The sequence below is a fragment of the Xiphophorus maculatus genome, chromosome 19 (assembly GCF_002775205.1).
Source record: "Xiphophorus maculatus strain JP 163 A chromosome 19, X_maculatus-5.0-male, whole genome shotgun sequence".
NCBI lineage: Eukaryota > Metazoa > Chordata > Actinopteri > Cyprinodontiformes > Poeciliidae > Xiphophorus > Xiphophorus maculatus.
In genome coordinates this window covers 5,273,767-5,290,105 of record NC_036461.1, presented here as the reverse complement: position 1 = coordinate 5,290,105, position 16,339 = coordinate 5,273,767, and the positions used below count along the sequence as shown (strand labels likewise).

General features: G+C 36.6%; 2 protein-coding genes across 2 annotated transcripts; one reads left to right on the top strand and one right to left on the bottom strand.

Moving 5' to 3' along the window:
- Positions 1-554: 554 nt before the first annotated feature.
- LOC102217167 (transcriptional repressor protein YY1-like) lies at positions 555-4,200 on the bottom strand. The gene is made up of 5 exons (XM_005801094.3): positions 3,577-4,200; positions 2,390-2,537; positions 2,039-2,099; positions 1,427-1,585; positions 555-1,342 (listed from the first exon to the last, which is right to left on the bottom strand). Exons 1-5 carry the CDS (start codon positions 4,067-4,069, stop codon positions 1,160-1,162), a joined length of 1,044 nt encoding a protein of 347 aa, XP_005801151.1. The 5' UTR covers positions 4,070-4,200; the 3' UTR covers positions 555-1,159.
- Positions 4,201-5,975: 1,775 nt separating this feature from the next.
- On the top strand, positions 5,976-13,452 carry degs2 (delta 4-desaturase, sphingolipid 2). Its single transcript, XM_005801128.2, has 3 exons — positions 5,976-6,139; positions 10,923-11,665; positions 13,192-13,452. The coding sequence occupies exons 1-3, from the start codon at positions 6,058-6,060 to the stop codon at positions 13,333-13,335; spliced, it is 969 nt and encodes a 322-aa protein (XP_005801185.1). The 5' UTR covers positions 5,976-6,057; the 3' UTR covers positions 13,336-13,452.
- The last annotated feature ends 2,887 nt before the right edge of the window (positions 13,453-16,339 follow it).

Here is a 16,339-nt window from a genome sequence, read left to right as displayed (position 1 = left end):
TGTCTTTCAGGGCAAACTTGCATAATTATCAATATATAACTTGAAAAACCTTAAAATATTATTAAAATAATTTATTGGACAATTAACCATCCAGTAAATGTTAAAATTCTCATTTTCTGAGGAAATCCACTTTGCAATATAAGCTTTAAATCTTTCTTCTTTTGCATATTTTAATCTGTAGATTTGAAACAACTCAGCTGTGATGAAACTTGAATTCCTGTGCAAACTCTCAACCCTGTCGGTATCGAGTTGCTCTCAGTGTCTCGTGTTACTCCAAACAAAACAAACCACAATTATTCACAGGAGCAGCGCTGTGATGTCATTTTGTACCTGTAGTTAAATATCCGTCTTTCCCTGTTTAAACACTAACCTGCCTGTTAAAGAACCCATTCAGCCAGTGATTGATTTTTAATGTTCTTCATTAATGTCATGCATGGATATGAAGCGTTTTTGAATAGTTAAAAACTTTCTGGACGTTGTTTCAACTCGAATGGTTTAATTATTCACCAGCTGAGTGAGAGTTTGACCGCTGACAGCACAAATCACACGCTCTGTATTGGTGATGCAATTGGGAGAAACGATTTAATCAATGATATCTACTGGAAAAAAAAGAATAAAATAAAATCACATGGTTATCTACATGTGTTGTAGAAAACGAAAAGCTATTCCCGCACAAATCTTCTCCTGAGAAACGGAGCCGTGACGGAGAACAAAGGGAAAGGAACTTTGAAACCTTGCAGGAAGGCCTACAGGACCGTCTTAAATACATACAGACCACAAAGCTTACATCAAACAGTGTACAATATGCACACTTAGGGAGGAGGTACAAAACTGAGAAGCTGGTGAAGATTAATGCAAATTTCACAACTATTTGTGTAAAGGTATAAATAACAGTTTTCCAGGTGCAGATCCATGAATTAACATCTTCATGAGAAGAAACTCTAAAATATTCCATCCGGGTAGAGGCCAGCTTCGTTGGACCTCCGTTTATTATCAAAAGTTTCACAAAAAAGGGATTTTTTTCCTTTTCTTCTATCTGCAGTACAAAGAGAGTCGTCTCACAGAAAAAGCAGTCCAAGCAACATTAGGTCAGTTCACCCAGAAGCAGACGGAGGTCCTCCAGTTTTCCTGCCGGTTCTGGTTGTTCGGGGTTGATGTCTTACTGGTTGTTTTTGGCTTTGGCGTGTGTGAGGATGTGAGACTTCAGGTTGGTTGACTGGGCAAATTTTTTGTTGCAGCCGTCGAAGGGGCAGACGTACGGGCGGTCTCCAGTGTGAATCCGCACATGAGTGCGCAGGTTAAAGTCCAGAGAGAAGCGCTTGCCGCATCCCTCAAACGTGCACTGTAAGGAGAAGAGCGTAAAAGTTTCCGTTCACGTGTTCCCAAAACATTTTTTATTTAAAGTTTAGAAAGTAAAGGAACTCACTTGGAAAGGTTTCTCTCCTGTGTGGACCAACTGATGTCTCTTCAGCTTTGAACTCTCCACAAACGCCTTGCCGCATTCTGCGCAGACATGCACACGCGGCCCGTGGGTGTGCAAGTGTTTCCTCATCGCTGAGTTGTCCCTGAACATCTTGGTGCATCCCTAAAACGAAAACAAGGAAGATAATTCCCAAAAAACAAGACAACTCCTGGTACTGCTGCTTGTGAATCCAACCTGAGAAACGTTGGATTACACTGCAAAAATACTAAAGTATTTAGACTAATTTCTAGTGGAAATATCTTAGTTTTCTTTACTTACTAGTAACCTTTTCAAAAGATAGGAGCTCGTTTTAAGTCTTAATATTGATACAAAAATCCTAGTTCCACTGGCGGTCTGTTTCACTTTTAAAATTGGAAAAAATATTTTGTTGTTGAAATAATCTGCCAGTGAAACTACTTTTGTTTTCATTAATATTAAAGAATTATTCACTTAAAATCTCCTTTGTCTTGCTGAAAAGTAAGTTTTGTCTTATTTCAAGTGTAATCAAATATTTGTGCCAGACACTAAAAAAAAAATCTTGTTTTTGCAGTTTACTGAATTTAAAATCTGACTCACTTTATGTGGACAGGCTATTGTCCTGGGTGCATCATCTTCTTTTACTTTTCTTGGCTTCATTCTGCAACACGAAATAGGTCACAATTAGAGTAGAACTGATCCCCAAGGGGAAATTTATTTGTTAATAAGGGTTTTAAATATTAGTAAATACAAACATAACCATAAACAATGTAAAACTTATAAAGAGTATATGCATAAGTGTGATATTTTAAGTAAACTAAAGTAAATAATAATGCACATGGAAATAAAAAGCTAAACCACAGCGGGCTGAAGGTGCTGTCTTCACCATGTTTGCCTCAAATCCCCTTTTTGTGAGTTTTGCACCAACTTTTTTTTTTTATGGGTTCTTACCGTGCAAACTCTGCCAGCTGCTTGGGGTCGGACAGGTCGATGCCCGGGATGCCTCCTGGGGGGAGCTTCTTTCCCGTCATATATTCAGAATAATCTGGAGGAGAGTTCTCTCCTGCGATCTGCTCCTCGTGAATATCCTTCTTGTCATCTGAGCAAGAACGGGACAGAAAGAAACTGAAGATCAATCACCTGTGGCTTCTTAAATAGGCACCGAGTAAATACTGCAGAGGTTACAAAATTCAACTTTAGCCACTTGTATTAAAACCGTAAAGTTATTTAAATACAACATCCAGATATTTTTTTGTAAGGGAATAGATTAATTTCCTCTTTTAAGCGTGATTAAAAGGCCAGATGCATACATTTTAAATCCTGCAAAAGACGATTATTAGGAAACTTTGCAATGTGGAAGTTGAGTAAAACTCCATTGCACAAATTGTTTTAGCAACAAGAAATGCCTCAACAGTTTTAGCTGTAACTTGTAGTATTTGTCAAATATGGATTTTAATATTCTAAAATATATATATTTTTAAATATACCCTGAGATTTATATGCATTGCTTAGTTTATTTTCATATCTGCACCACCTTGTTTGTCGTTATATTATTTAAATTTATTAGCTTTACAGAAATTATAGACGTGAAAAGTTGATCCTAAAAACAGGACAGTTTACAGAACCTTTCACACAAAAGTCAAAGATTACGCTAATCACGTTGTTTTATCAATTTTAAACGCGTAAATTAATGTTTTTTTGGTTATTATGAGATGCCGAAATGTATCCGTTTTTGTTTTTAAATGTATTTTTTGTTTGATATTGAACCCTTAAATTTGAGATCAAATCCTTAGAACTGTAAAGTCCGAGGCGTCCCTGAAGGCATCTCCGGCTGCCGCTAACTGAACTGCGCCACAGAGGCCCAGCGGAGCTAGCAGCTACCGCTCCCCCTGTCGCCGCCATCTTCGTCGGCCAAATAAACGCCATTTTTTCGGGCCGCCATACTTTCTGGACCGGGGAAATATGGCGGCGCCCATTGACACATAAAACATGGCTTCCCATAAAAACAAACACTTTTCAGGGAAATTTTAAATCGCTTTGAACCGTGGAAAAGAGTAAGACTTTAGCGGAGCACAAGGCCCCAGCTGGGCCCACTCACACCGAGAACAAAGCGACATCAGCAGCTTGCAGGAACTCACCTGAAGCCCACATAGTAACAGAAAACTCCCCCTCCAAAGTCTTTATCTGGACCTGCTTCTGCTCCCACTTTCGGCCCATCTCTCCACCGCTCATGTAGCTCTTTTTGCCCGCTTTCTTCCCGCTTCCACTCTTCTTAACCCGGCCTGCGGACGTGCTTCTCCCGGCTACAGTAACCAGAGTGTGCTCGATGTAGTCCTCCTCAACGGCGGGCACGGGGATCAGGATCTGGTCTTCGTACCCGTCCTCCGTGTGCAGTTCCGAGTCCTCCTCTCCGACCACCTCCTCTCGGGTCTGCACCAGGATCACCTCCTGGTGCGAGTGGAGGTGGTGCGGATCATCCAGCGGCTGTAAGGCGATCATCGGCTGCTGTTCGCCGTCCTCCCCGACAACTGTCGTCTCGATGGTTTCCACCTCGATTTCATGCAATTCTACTATTTCTGCCGGCATCTCCGACCCGTCCGTTTCGATGTACAGGGTGTCCCCTGACGCCATGATAATCCTGATTCCTTCTGCGTGTTGATCTGTAAATAATATTATTTCTATCACCTCCCCCCTGTGCTCGCAGCTCTTTTCCTCCCACTCCGACAACAACTCTCTCCACTGTTGTAATCTCGTCGCCACAGTGCTCTAGTTTTTTGAAGTATCGCGTGATTTGGATCAGTAGCGGATTCTCTGTAGAGTGCATATCAGAATTTATTTTAATGACTTTTAAGACTTTGATTAGTCCATTCTGTGCATTTATTGGTGATTGGATAAAACAGAAACTTAATTTTCGTTTTAATATGCAAAATGTATTTCCAAATAAGTAAGTAATTTATTTATTTATTTATTTATTTATTTATTTATTTATTTATTTATTATTAATGTTTGGTCGTAAAGTAAAACTGTTTCCGCTACTCCACCAACCTTTGGTAAAACTAACTCAAACAGGGACCTTCACATTTTGAGACCTTATTATCTTCTGACTGTAGGAGGCGCTGTTTCTCACCCATAAAAGGCCACCTGTAAGCTTGAACAAATTAATTAATTTGTTTGCTAATTTATAAAGTCAGGTTACCCAGTCAGGTTATTAAACAGCGTTAATGGAAAAAAAATAGTGAAATTTATTAAATGACCCCTGAACACTCACTGTATTCCTGAAAATATAAACTTTTAAAATAAAACACACACATACACACACACACACACACACATATATATATGTATATATCAAGGTTCTCTATTTTTGATCAGTCCTTGATTTCTCATTTTATCTCTCGGAGCTGATTGTCTCCTCCCGCCGCCGGTTGGGAGGAGACAATCAGCTCCTCGTTTATTCACTCTACCGTTTATTACCGAGTGGAAAACATCCACAGGAAGGCTACGCTCATGTGAGCAGGTGCACAGGTAAGTGTGTTTCTTCCCCCGCCCTCTATCGGAGTGCGGAAGGGAGGGGCTTTAGATCACGCCTTAACTTCAGAGCGGGTCCGCTCCTTTTTCTACCGCCGGATCGCCAAACGGCTTCAGGCGATGAGAAGAGGGAGTGGAGGCGGTGGAGAATGTGTCTGACTAGAAACAAAGGATTACTGGCTGTTTCTTAACGGACTATCAGTGGATCTGTGTGATGTAACCAAAGAATAAATAATTTGAGTTACTACAAAAAACGAATGAGAATATTTTGAAATGACCTTGAAACTGATGAGATTTAGAATGAGTGTACACTGCAAAAACACAATCTTACCAAGTATTTTTGTCTAATTTCAAGTGCAAATATTTTATTACACTAACTTACTTACAAGTTACTTTTCAGCAAGATACAGGAGCTTCTTTTAAAGTCAATAATTTCTTAATATTGATGAAAAAATTCTAAATCCACCGGCAGATTATTTTGTTTATAACAAGGGGAAATGTCTTTTTGCCAGTGAAACTATTACTTTCTGATCAATATTAAGGAATAAATTACTTAAAATAAGCAAATTTAGCTTGCTGAAAAGTTAGCTTTGTGCTGTTGGGTTCAGATATTTGCACAAAAATACTTGTTAAAATGGTGTTTTTCGTTAGAGATGGCATTTTACACTGCAAAATGTTGACTTTTCCCGTTTATCTATGAAACTAATGAGTTTTTTTCTTTTTTTAATGAATAAATGTGAACTTTCCTCCATTTAATAAATGAACGAAACACGAAAATGAAGAAAAATGGATAAAAACATCTCAATCCATAAAGGAGCCAAAGGCATATTTCTATAGATTTTGATCGTTGGTTAAATGTACAAAAACAAACACAAAACTTTTTAACTAGCAATAAAATGTATTGATAACAAACATCGGAAATAAGCTTCTACTTACTAGTTATAAGTGTGCCGCCTCCTGCCGTCGCGCCGGCGTCCTAATGAGGCGGAGCCCTCAGCAACCTGCGCTTGTGGGTGTGCTCCGATACTGCGAGAGTTTTGATGACACACTGAACTCAGCAACGCCAGATTCCTCACACCGGGACAAGAGCCATGGGGAAGACAGGTGGGAGAGCCGACTTTGAGTGGGTCTACACCGACCAGCCGCACACCGCCCGCAGGAAGGAAATCCTGGGTAAGAAAACAAAGTTTTCACTCATTTTCACTCCTTAGGTGACTCTTGGCTTCATATTGTTCTTCGCTTTACCTGCTTATAAAAACACATCCGGTTAAACCTGTTTACTAGCTGTTGCTTAACGGACCAGCTACCCGCAACGGATGCGTAAAAATGATGTAACCGCACAGATTAAATCTTTTGAGTAAAAAAATAAATTATTTAAATGTATTTGAATTACTTTGAATCTAATTAGTTTTATCTTGTAGGTAGAGTTTTATCTATTTATCTACGAAATTGTGTAAAATCAGTTTGCTTTCTTTATAAAAGTAACTTTTCTGCTCTTAAATATTCAATTTGGGACAAAAAGAAAATAAAATTAAGGGTAAAAACCTCCCAGCCTACAAGCCCTCTATGGCTCAAGGCTTATTTGTGGGCTTGGTCTGCGGTTAGATGTACAAATACACACACACACACACACACAAAAAGTTTACAACCAGCAGTAAAATAAGAATTCAGGAACGATCACATGAACTCATGAAATGCATTAATGATGATACCAAAAAGTAGAAATAACCAGTTTATGCTCTGTAGCTTCACCTTTTAAAGGTTTTTAAGCAACAATTTCCCATCAGAAGCTGCTCCACATTTTTAATCCTGCTCAATATATATATATATATATATATATATATATATATATATATATATATATATATATATATATATATATATATATATATATAATATGCCATAGGGGCGCCACGCTAGCAGGGGCGCCACAATATGGCGGAATAATTATTTCTAGTTGCCATTTTCTTTAATAGCTTTTTGTGTGTTGAAATTCCTGGTGGAGAGCCTATAATATGTTAAATTATTTTGTTTTCTTTGTAAAAAAAAATAACTTTCCTCCTTTTAAATATTTAATTGAGGAAGAAAAATGTGCTTCACTATTTAAACGTTTGTTTCTGTTCACATGAGATGCTAATTCAAATGTTTAGTCTGGCGCAGTAGAAGGTGCTGTGCTACAGGGGGCGCCAAAATATGATGGAATAATTATTTTTAGTTGCCTTTTCAAAAAGTCTGTCTCCATTATATGTGATGCATCGGGGTGCCACGCTAGCAGGGGCGCCAGAATGTGGCGGAATAATGATGTCTAATTGGCTTTTTCTGCGCTCAGCAGCTGTTTGTGCATTGAACGCCTGTAATATGTGAAATTGTTGCGTATACAAATAGAAACACATAAATCTTTACAGCGATCAGTCAGATAAGAATCACAAGAACTCATAAAATGTATTAATGCTGTAGAAATAACCAGTTTATGCTCCATAAGCATATTCGTCTACAGAATTTTCTTTGTCATAATTTCACATGAAGCTGCAGATGTTGCAATAATTGATTTTAGTTTAATTTTTTTATATTTAGCAGCTGTTTGTGCATTGAAAGCCTCACTGAGCTCCTATAAAGTGTCTGTACTGCAGAAAACACTAAAGTCTCTCAACTGAACAACTTAACGTTCAACTGTCTCCTGGTTTCCTGTTGCTGCAGCATTTCCAACTTTTCATGTTTTAAATTCAGCCTCAGCAGGTGCACAGTTCCTCTCCAACTGATTCTCAGTAATGACAGGAATGGTGTAATTCAGGTTTTGGCGCGTTTTGTTTTTCATATTTTTCTGTGTTGTAGATTTTCTGCCCTTTGCTGATGCGGCGTGCAGGTTGCTGCTTCCTGGCGCTTTATCGTCTCGTGATGACGCAGCGTGAGGCTTTCAGTGGGAGCGGAAATCCTGACATGAACACGCCTATTTATCCACAATTTAGACGTCATTTATTGATTTACCAAGCTGTGTTTACAAAGGGATCTAAAATGTGATTTTTAGCGCCGCGTTTGATTCGCGTATCAATGATGAAAAGCGCGGGTTAAAAAGGCGGGAACCTGTTGACGTATATTTGATCCTGGTTTTGTTCTGCTGCTGCTTGGTCGCTCTGCTGTGAAATTAGCACCTCCAAGGTGTTTACTTGTCTCTTTCTTTACACCTACAAGACATGAATTATTAAAAATGTTTAGTTGTAATTATGACATCTGATCCCAAAGCACGCGTGGCGAGTTTTCTCATTTTTCCTGTTGCGTGGAAGATCATGTGTCGCACATGAACAGAGCTCCCATTTATCTGAACTCGCACGGAAACCTTTTTTATCTTCATGCTCGCTCATCTATGACGCTGATGAGGTCACAAAATAATTTACTGTCTCCGTTTATAGTAACTGAACGTCGTCAGAAAATGAAGCTTTTCGTAGTTTTCCAGTTTAAATCAAACTTCGATGCTTTAAAGAATCTTAAATGTTAAAGTAAATGGTTTTTCTCTGACATGGTGAAGTAGAAATAGGATGATAACCTCACTGTGTGTGTGTGTGTGTGTGTGTGTGTGTATACGCGCGTGCCCAAAGCCATTAGGCCGTTTAAACAGCCTTTTATGGCGGCTGGTTATTCATTTATCTTTATTCCTCTCTGGTGTCGACACTTTAAAAAAAATGTCTCTAAACTGAATCTAAATGTCACATGACTGATTAAAAACTCCCATCATGCAACAGATTGTGTTCATTTATTGTTTTCTATGAATCATCGCGGAGTTTTTACTTGGAATCCAACCAACTATTATTAATGGTTATTTTTGACGATTAATCGATTAATCAGATTCCTTAAAAAATGGCACATTCTGCTGATTTTTTAATTTAAACCTTTTTATACAATATTAGAACTACATTAAGACAAGTTTATTTAGTTTTTAAATAAGAAAATAAAAATTTTAGCTAAAAATTTAACAATATAGCGTTCACTTGATCATTTATAGCAAAGGATGCATCTGCAACTAAAAACATCAAAATAGGAAAAGCTCAAACTTTCTGCTTGACTTAAAATCAATATAGTGAAGGATTAGAATATTAGAATATATTAACTGACTAATATTGACACAACAAAAGGTACTGAATAGATTTTTGTCTACATAATTTGAACCAAGTGAAGCTAAAACTATCTCACTTGAGTTTTGGATGAAACCTATTTACAAACTTTTTCTTAAATTCATCTTAACTGTATATATTTTCTGCATAATTATTGCTCTGAATGTGTTGTTCTTTCAGAAAATGGCCTTTTTTGAGTCAGTACATTCCAGGTAACAATTAATCGATTACTAAATTAATTGACTATTATTTCAGTGATCGATTAATCATGATTAATCAGATTAATCGTTTCAGCCCTACCTCTTGTGTATTTAATATTAACTGAAAACAGAGGGTTTGGTCCACAACAGTAGGAGAATGTAAGGAAATAATTGAAAACAAACCCTTATTTACCAGTTTAACCTGAATTTGCATAGAGTCTTGAAACTGGGAAACGATAAACAAATCAGGAGCCTTAATTTGCATCCCGCCCCATCATGGTTGCCATGTCAGAGCTTTCTCTGACTCCACTGCGCCACGTTTCTGGCTCTTCTTGTACTTCCTTTAGGGTGTGGTCAGTCAGTACAACAGATCCAAACTTGTTTTCCCAACAAGCGGATTATATTCCATGAAGCAATCCCAATTAAGCCTTTTGTATTTTCCTAACGGCTACAGTTGAACTATGTTATGTCCTTCAGCAAAACAACACCTCTGCCAATTAAAGCCGGTTTTTGTCAGCAGGATTTTCCCAGGAGAAGGCTGGGCACCTTGCAATATGGGCTCCTTCTGAAATGTACTTAATTAATCCCAGAGCTGCAGCGATGACCAACAAATTGTTTTCTTTGCATCAGGAATTTATACCTTTTCTATATTTGAATTTCTTGTTTTTCTGTAAATGCTTTTTCACACCACAGCCCTTTATCAGCGAGATATTTTCACATAATTTGAACTGAGTGAAACTAAAACTATGCCACTTGAGTTTTGTACATAGTTTTGTACAGTTTTGGCTTAATTATTGCTCAGAATATGCTGTTCTATCAACAAATAGCCTTTTTTCGAGTCTGTATACTCCAGTTAATGATTAATTGATTGCTAAATTTGTTGAAAATGATCTTAAAAAATCGATTAATCATGATTAATCTGATTAATCTGATTAATCATGATGAATTTCTTACTTCAGCAGGTAAATTGATTAACCAATTAATAATTAGACCACCAAAAGTTCGTAATTGATTCTTTTTTTTACAGAAAGTGAGGTAGGTGCAGCTAAAACTATGCCACTTGAGTTTTGGGTAGAACATTTACAGTTCTTTTTAAATTCTATCTTAAATGCAAAATGTACATATTTTTGTACAGTTTTGGCTAGATTATTGCTCAGAATATGTTGTTCTTTCAGTAAATTGCCTTGTTTTGAGTCTGTATCCTCCAGTTAATGATTAATCAATTACAAAATTAATTGACCATTATTTCAAAAATTGATTAATCGCGATGAATCGGATTAATCATGATGGAATCAATTATTTCATCAGCTAAATCGATGAACTCATTAATATTTAGACATCAAGAGGTGCTGAACAGGAGATAATCTGAAACAAACTTTAGTTTTGGATAGAACATATTTACAGAAAAAGGTTTTTATTTAACCTTCAATGCAAAATTTATATATTTTTGTACAGTTTTAATTTAATTACTGCTCTTAATATGTTGCTCTTTCAACCAAATTGCTCTTTTTTGTTTTTTAAAGTTTTCAATGAATATAATCCATTACTGAATCGGTTAAAGCTTATTTGAACAGTTGATTAATCATGATTAATTTGATTAATCATTTCAGCGGTAGTCCTTACTCTTCCTTTCTGTGTTTCTACTCTCAGCCAAATATCCAGAAATAAAGACCCTGATGGGTCCGGACCCCCAGCTGAAGTGGGTTGTGTCCGGCTTGGTCCTGACCCAACTCGTCGCCTGCTACCTGGTGCACGACCTCCCCTGGAAGTGGGTCTTCTTCTGGGCCTACGGCTTCGGCGGGTGCATCAACCACTCGCTGACTCTGGCCATTCACGACATTTCTCACAACGTGGCCTTCGGGAACAAGCTTGCGAAGTGGAACCGCTGGTTCGCCATGTGGGCCAACCTGCCCATCGGGCTTCCCTACTCCGCCTCCTTCAAGAAGTACCACATCGACCACCACCGGTACCTGGGCGGCGACCAGCTGGATGTGGACATCCCAACAGAGTGGGAGGGATGGTTCTTCTGCACGCCGGCTAGGAAGGTCCTCTGGCTCTTTCTGCAGCCGTTTTTCTACGCCTTGAGGCCGTTGGTGGTCAACCCCAAACCGGTGGGTCCGATGGAGATCCAGAACACAGTGGTTCAGGTCCTAGCAGACGCAGTCATCTTCTACTTCTGGGGGCTAAAGCCGATTGTTTACCTCATTGCTGGATCCATTTTGTGCCTGGGGATCCATCCGTTCTCTGGACACTTCATAGCAGAGCATTACATGTTTCTGAAGGGACACGAGACGTATTCGTACTACGGGCCGCTGAACTGCCTCACCTTCAATGTTGGATACCACATGGAGCACCATGACTTCCCCAGCATACCTGGCAGTAAACTACCTCAGGTGAGTCTCTGGCTAATCATCCTTCATACCGCAGCAGGTGAACTTTGGACTTCACTCAATACTAGATACTAACCGACTGGTGGCGAGGGAGAACAATCTGACTTTTTATGAGTCGCAAATATTGTCTTAACGTTTCTCTGCAACTTCTACACTGCAAAAACACAAAATCTCACCACGTATTTTTGGTCTAGATTCTGGTGCAAATATTTCAGTACACTTTAAATAATTAAAACTGACCTACAGTAACTTTAAGTAAGATACAGGAGCCTGTTTTAAGTAAATAATTCCTCAATATGAATAAGTACTAAATCCACTTCTAACAAGACATTTCCCTCATGTTATAAGTGGAATAATCAGCCATTGGAACTAGAACTGGGTTGCTAGGCAACGGGCTTGGCTTGGCTGTGGTTGCTAGGTAACGGTAGAGTGCCCTTCATTTTGAAACAAGCCACTTAATATTGACTTTTCCATCAATATTAAAGAATAATTTACTTAAAATAAGCTGCTATATCTTGTTACTTTTAAATTATGTTTGTCTTATTTCAAGTGTGCTAAGATATTTGCACTAGAAAGTAGATTAAAAAGTACTTGGTACTACTTTATTCAAAATGTTTTCTAGTGTTAAAAGTTGGACAGAAATTATAGTTTATTTGTCTTTGAGAGGATTGACTTGCATTATTATTCCTTTGCAATTATATTACTTGGAAATTTTAAAACAATTATATTATTGTTTATTATAATAACTTCTGGGATAATTTCTCATCAACTTCAGTGTCTCAGATACTTTGATTAGGACATTCTGAAACCTTTCTATTTGGATTATTGTCCTGGTGGAGATTCAAACTTAGCTGGATGACAAGAAATTCAGCTTCAGGGTTTACAGGTCCTTAAAACCTTGAAAATGCTTGAAGTTTCAATTAGGTGTTTCAAGGTTTGGAAAGTGCTTGATTTTTGTACAATGTCCTTGAAAGTATTTGATATTCAAACGGCACAGTTTTGTAATAAAAAACATAAATTTAACGTTTGATTAAAAGCTTAAATTTGGAAAATTCTGTTTACAATTTTACATATCTAAAAATAAAATAATTTTTGTCACATTTTGAAGTTAAATCAGACTAAAATTTAGTTTTTTAGGTCAGTTAGAATCACCAAAACTATTTATATTTGCTAAATGCCAGGAAACTTAGCATTATTATTATTATTGACAGTAAAAAATGAGAGGATATAGTCATGAATTGAGACTGTCTTCTTAGTTTATTTGTGTTATTATTTATTTTCCAAAGTGTTAGAAAACTTATCTTGAAAAATGTTTGAATTTTAAAGCGGGAAAAGTGAACAAACCCTGAATTTGAAACAGTCAAATGTGAACATTTCTCTCTTTTAAGAACTAAATGTAAAAACATTCTTTTATTTGCTCAGGTTCTCTAAAATTAATCTAATGTTCAGAAGCAGCAGCTATAACTACCATCTGCAGTTAAAATGTTGGATTTTTGACGTTTTTCTAAGCGTTCTTCTCGTTTTTTCAGGTGAAAAAGATCGCAGCAGAGTATTACGACTCGCTGCCGCAGCACACTTCCTGGTTCCAGGTGCTGTGGGACTTTGTGTTCGACGAAAACATCGGCCCTTACGCCAGAGTCAAACGGGAGTACAAGCTTAACAAGCTGGAATAGATTTCTAGTGATATTTGTACAGAAAACTTAAATAAAGCTGGTATACTTACACTGCAAAAACACAAAATCTTATAGAGCATTTTAGTCTAGTTTTTAGTGCAAATGTCTCAGTGCACTAGAAATAAGATAAAACTAACTTACAAGTAACTTTTCAACAAGATATAGGAGCTTGTTTTAAGTTAATTATTCCTTAATATTGATGAATAAGTACTACTATTAGCAGATTATTTTACTTATAAAATGAGAAAATGTCTTATAAGTTAAGGAATTATTGACATCTTGCTAAAAAGCTACTTGTATGTTTGTTTTTGCATGATTAAAGTCGCTGTAGACAGAAAAACAATTAAATTTCTGCCAAAAAACTCAGAAGTTTTCTAGAAAAATCTTGGGAACTTCTGAGTTTGAAAAATCAAAAATTTGCAACAAAAATGTCAGAAATTTTCTAGAAAAAAAAAAAACCATACAAATTTGTGAGTTTAAAAAGTCAAATGTTTTGTAAAAAAAACCAAAAAAAAAACCTGAAATTTTCTAGAAAAAACATTTCTGAGTCTCAAAAGTCCAAACTTTGCAAGAAAAAACTGGCATTTTGAGATTAATCTCAGAAATTTTCTAGAAGAAAAATAGTATTGCTTTGGTTTATAAATGTGGAAATTTGTGAGTCTCAAAAGTAAAAAACATTTAAAAATAAAAGATTTTTTTAAAGTACATAATTCCTTAATATTGGTGAAAATGTTATAACATTTTCCTGTGCTATTAGCAAAATAATCTGCCATTGACTGGAACTTTTCCATCATGGTTTAGGAAAACAAGTTCCTTTCTCATGCTGAAATGTTACTTATAGTTTAGTTTAGTCTTATTTAAAGATATTTGCAGTTGAATCGAGACCAAAAACACTAGGAGTCTGTGTTTTTGCAGTGTAGTTTAATTTTTTGATGCAGTCGCTGAAAGAGAAACATTTTCGCTCCAGTTGTTTTGTAAAAGTTGATCTGTTTATAGTCGCTGCGTCTCAGATGAAGGTCACACACATTGTCACAGTGTATCCTGATAGATGAGATTATTAATCCCACAACACTGGAACAGATTATTGTTGTTAGGCAGAACGAAGCTGAAGAGGAACGCAGCAGCGTTGATACTTTGAGTAAGAGGAGCTTTTCTTCAGTGACGCTTCGTTTTGCTATAAATCATAAAAATCTGACTGAAGCCGCGAAACCAAACATAAAAACACACATTACTCAGGATTACAGTCTTCTGGTTGTATTTTTATTATTCATAAAGTATTCCATCTGTCTTTTTAACCAAGAGTCTAGAGATATTGTTTTGTTAATATTAATAAATGCTTTTGTGATGCTGTTGTTTTTTGACTGATTTGTGAAAAGATGAATCTTGTAAATGTTTCTGCCGTCTGAAATCTCAACATGTAAAAATGCAGGCAGATCAGGAAACGCTGTGAAGAGAAAGTTGATATTTTGGAATAAAAGTTTTATCTCTCATTTTAAAGTTTCTGTTTCTGTCCACTCACAGAGCGAAGCTCAGTTTTTATTTTCTAATTCATGGTTTTATTTTTTTTGATTGAGTTTGACAGATATTGTCACATTTCTGATCATCTTTTTATTGATTTTTTATTCCTACAGCGAATTCGGATTAAAGGTTTTAAAACTGAGGTCTGCAGTTCTACACTGCAAAAACACAAAACCTTACAAAGTATTTTTGTTTTGTCTCCAGTGAAAATATCCCAGCTCACTTGAAATAAGACAAAACTAACTTTGAAGTAACTTTTCAGAAAAATACAGCAGCTTAAGTAATTCACTAAAAACATTTTAATCTGCCAATGTAACAAGAACTTTTCCAAGGATTTTTAGTTTTGTTTTATTTCAAATTTAATATATTTGCACTAGAAACGACACAATACTTGGTATGATTTTGTATTTGCAGTGCATTGTTGAAATCCACTCATTGTGGTTAAGTAAAAATAAAATACACCAATATAGTAATAATGCACTGCAAAAACACAACCAAGTATGTGTGGTCTAGTTTCTAGTGCAAATAACATATTACACTTAAAACAAGACAAAACTAAAGTAACTTTTCAGCAAGATGTATCGCTTTTTTTTAAAGTCATAATTAATGATTTTAAAAAGTTCTAGTTCCAGATTAGAAAAATGTCTTATAAGTTAAATATAAGAAGAAATTTTGAAAGTGGTACTTAAAAAAACATTGAGAACCAAATTTCTTGCTGAAAATTTATGTGTAAATTAGTTTAGTCTTATTTAAAGTGTACTGAGATATTTAGAGAATCAGATTGTTTTTCAGTGTACTTATAGTGTGTAATTATATATATATATATGCATGTGTGTGAAAGTGACTTAGAAATACACAAATTGACTGAGATTTAGTTTGAAGTGGAATAAATTTACTTCCAGCTTTTAAATGAGAGCGATTCGAGCGCGGACAGAAACGTTAAACCTCCGTTACCGTGAACCTTCGTTTCACTCGGCTGCAGATAAAAACGCAGCGCTTCGTTTTCACCCCACATCATCACAGTCAACGTCTGATCTACAGCAAAACGGGGAACCTTCGTAGAAACAAACGTACCACCATTTATATAGATTTTTAATTAAGTTTGGAACCAAATAGAAAACAGAGACGGAGGGAGGTTCATGCATACTGGGAGGCTCACAAAGCGAAGGATGACCAGTAGAGAAAACACCGTTCCATACGGAGGAGGAAAAACATGGCGGCACATTTACACCCGTCAGGCTGCTTCAGTGAGCGATTCCCGACGTTTCCTCAGCCATACTGCAGCCGCGCACTGCAAAAAATCAACCTTACCAAGGATTTTTATACTGCAAATAAATTACTTGAAATAAGAGAAGTGACTTTGCAGAAAGATAGGAGCTTTTTAATCAATTCCTTAATGTTGAAAAATACAAGTTCCAATGGCAAATTCTTGACTTTTGAAAACTTTTTGAGTTTCAAAAGTTTGGAAATTTTCTGATGTCTGAAA

What these genes read in the sequence shown, in the direction of transcription:
- LOC102217167 (XM_005801094.3), bottom strand. Translation starts at nt 4,069, where the DNA reads ATGGCGTCAGGGGACACCCTGTACATCGAAACGGACGGGTCGGAGATG. An exon ending in TGTTACTATGTGGGCTTCAG is followed by an intron (nt 2,538 to 3,576) that starts GTGAGTTCCTGC and finishes GTTCTTGCTCAG; the next exon opens with ATGACAAGAAGGATATTCAC. An exon ending in CAGCTGGCAGAGTTTGCACG is followed by an intron (nt 2,100 to 2,389) that starts GTAAGAACCCAT and finishes TTCGTGTTGCAG; the next exon opens with AATGAAGCCAAGAAAAGTAA.
- degs2 (XM_005801128.2), top strand. Translation starts at nt 6,058, where the DNA reads ATGGGGAAGACAGGTGGGAGAGCCGACTTTGAGTGGGTCTACACCGAC. An exon ending in CCGCAGGAAGGAAATCCTGG is followed by an intron (nt 6,140 to 10,922) that starts GTAAGAAAACAA and finishes TTCTACTCTCAG; the next exon opens with CCAAATATCCAGAAATAAAG. An exon ending in CTGGCAGTAAACTACCTCAG is followed by an intron (nt 11,666 to 13,191) that starts GTGAGTCTCTGG and finishes TCGTTTTTTCAG; the next exon opens with GTGAAAAAGATCGCAGCAGA.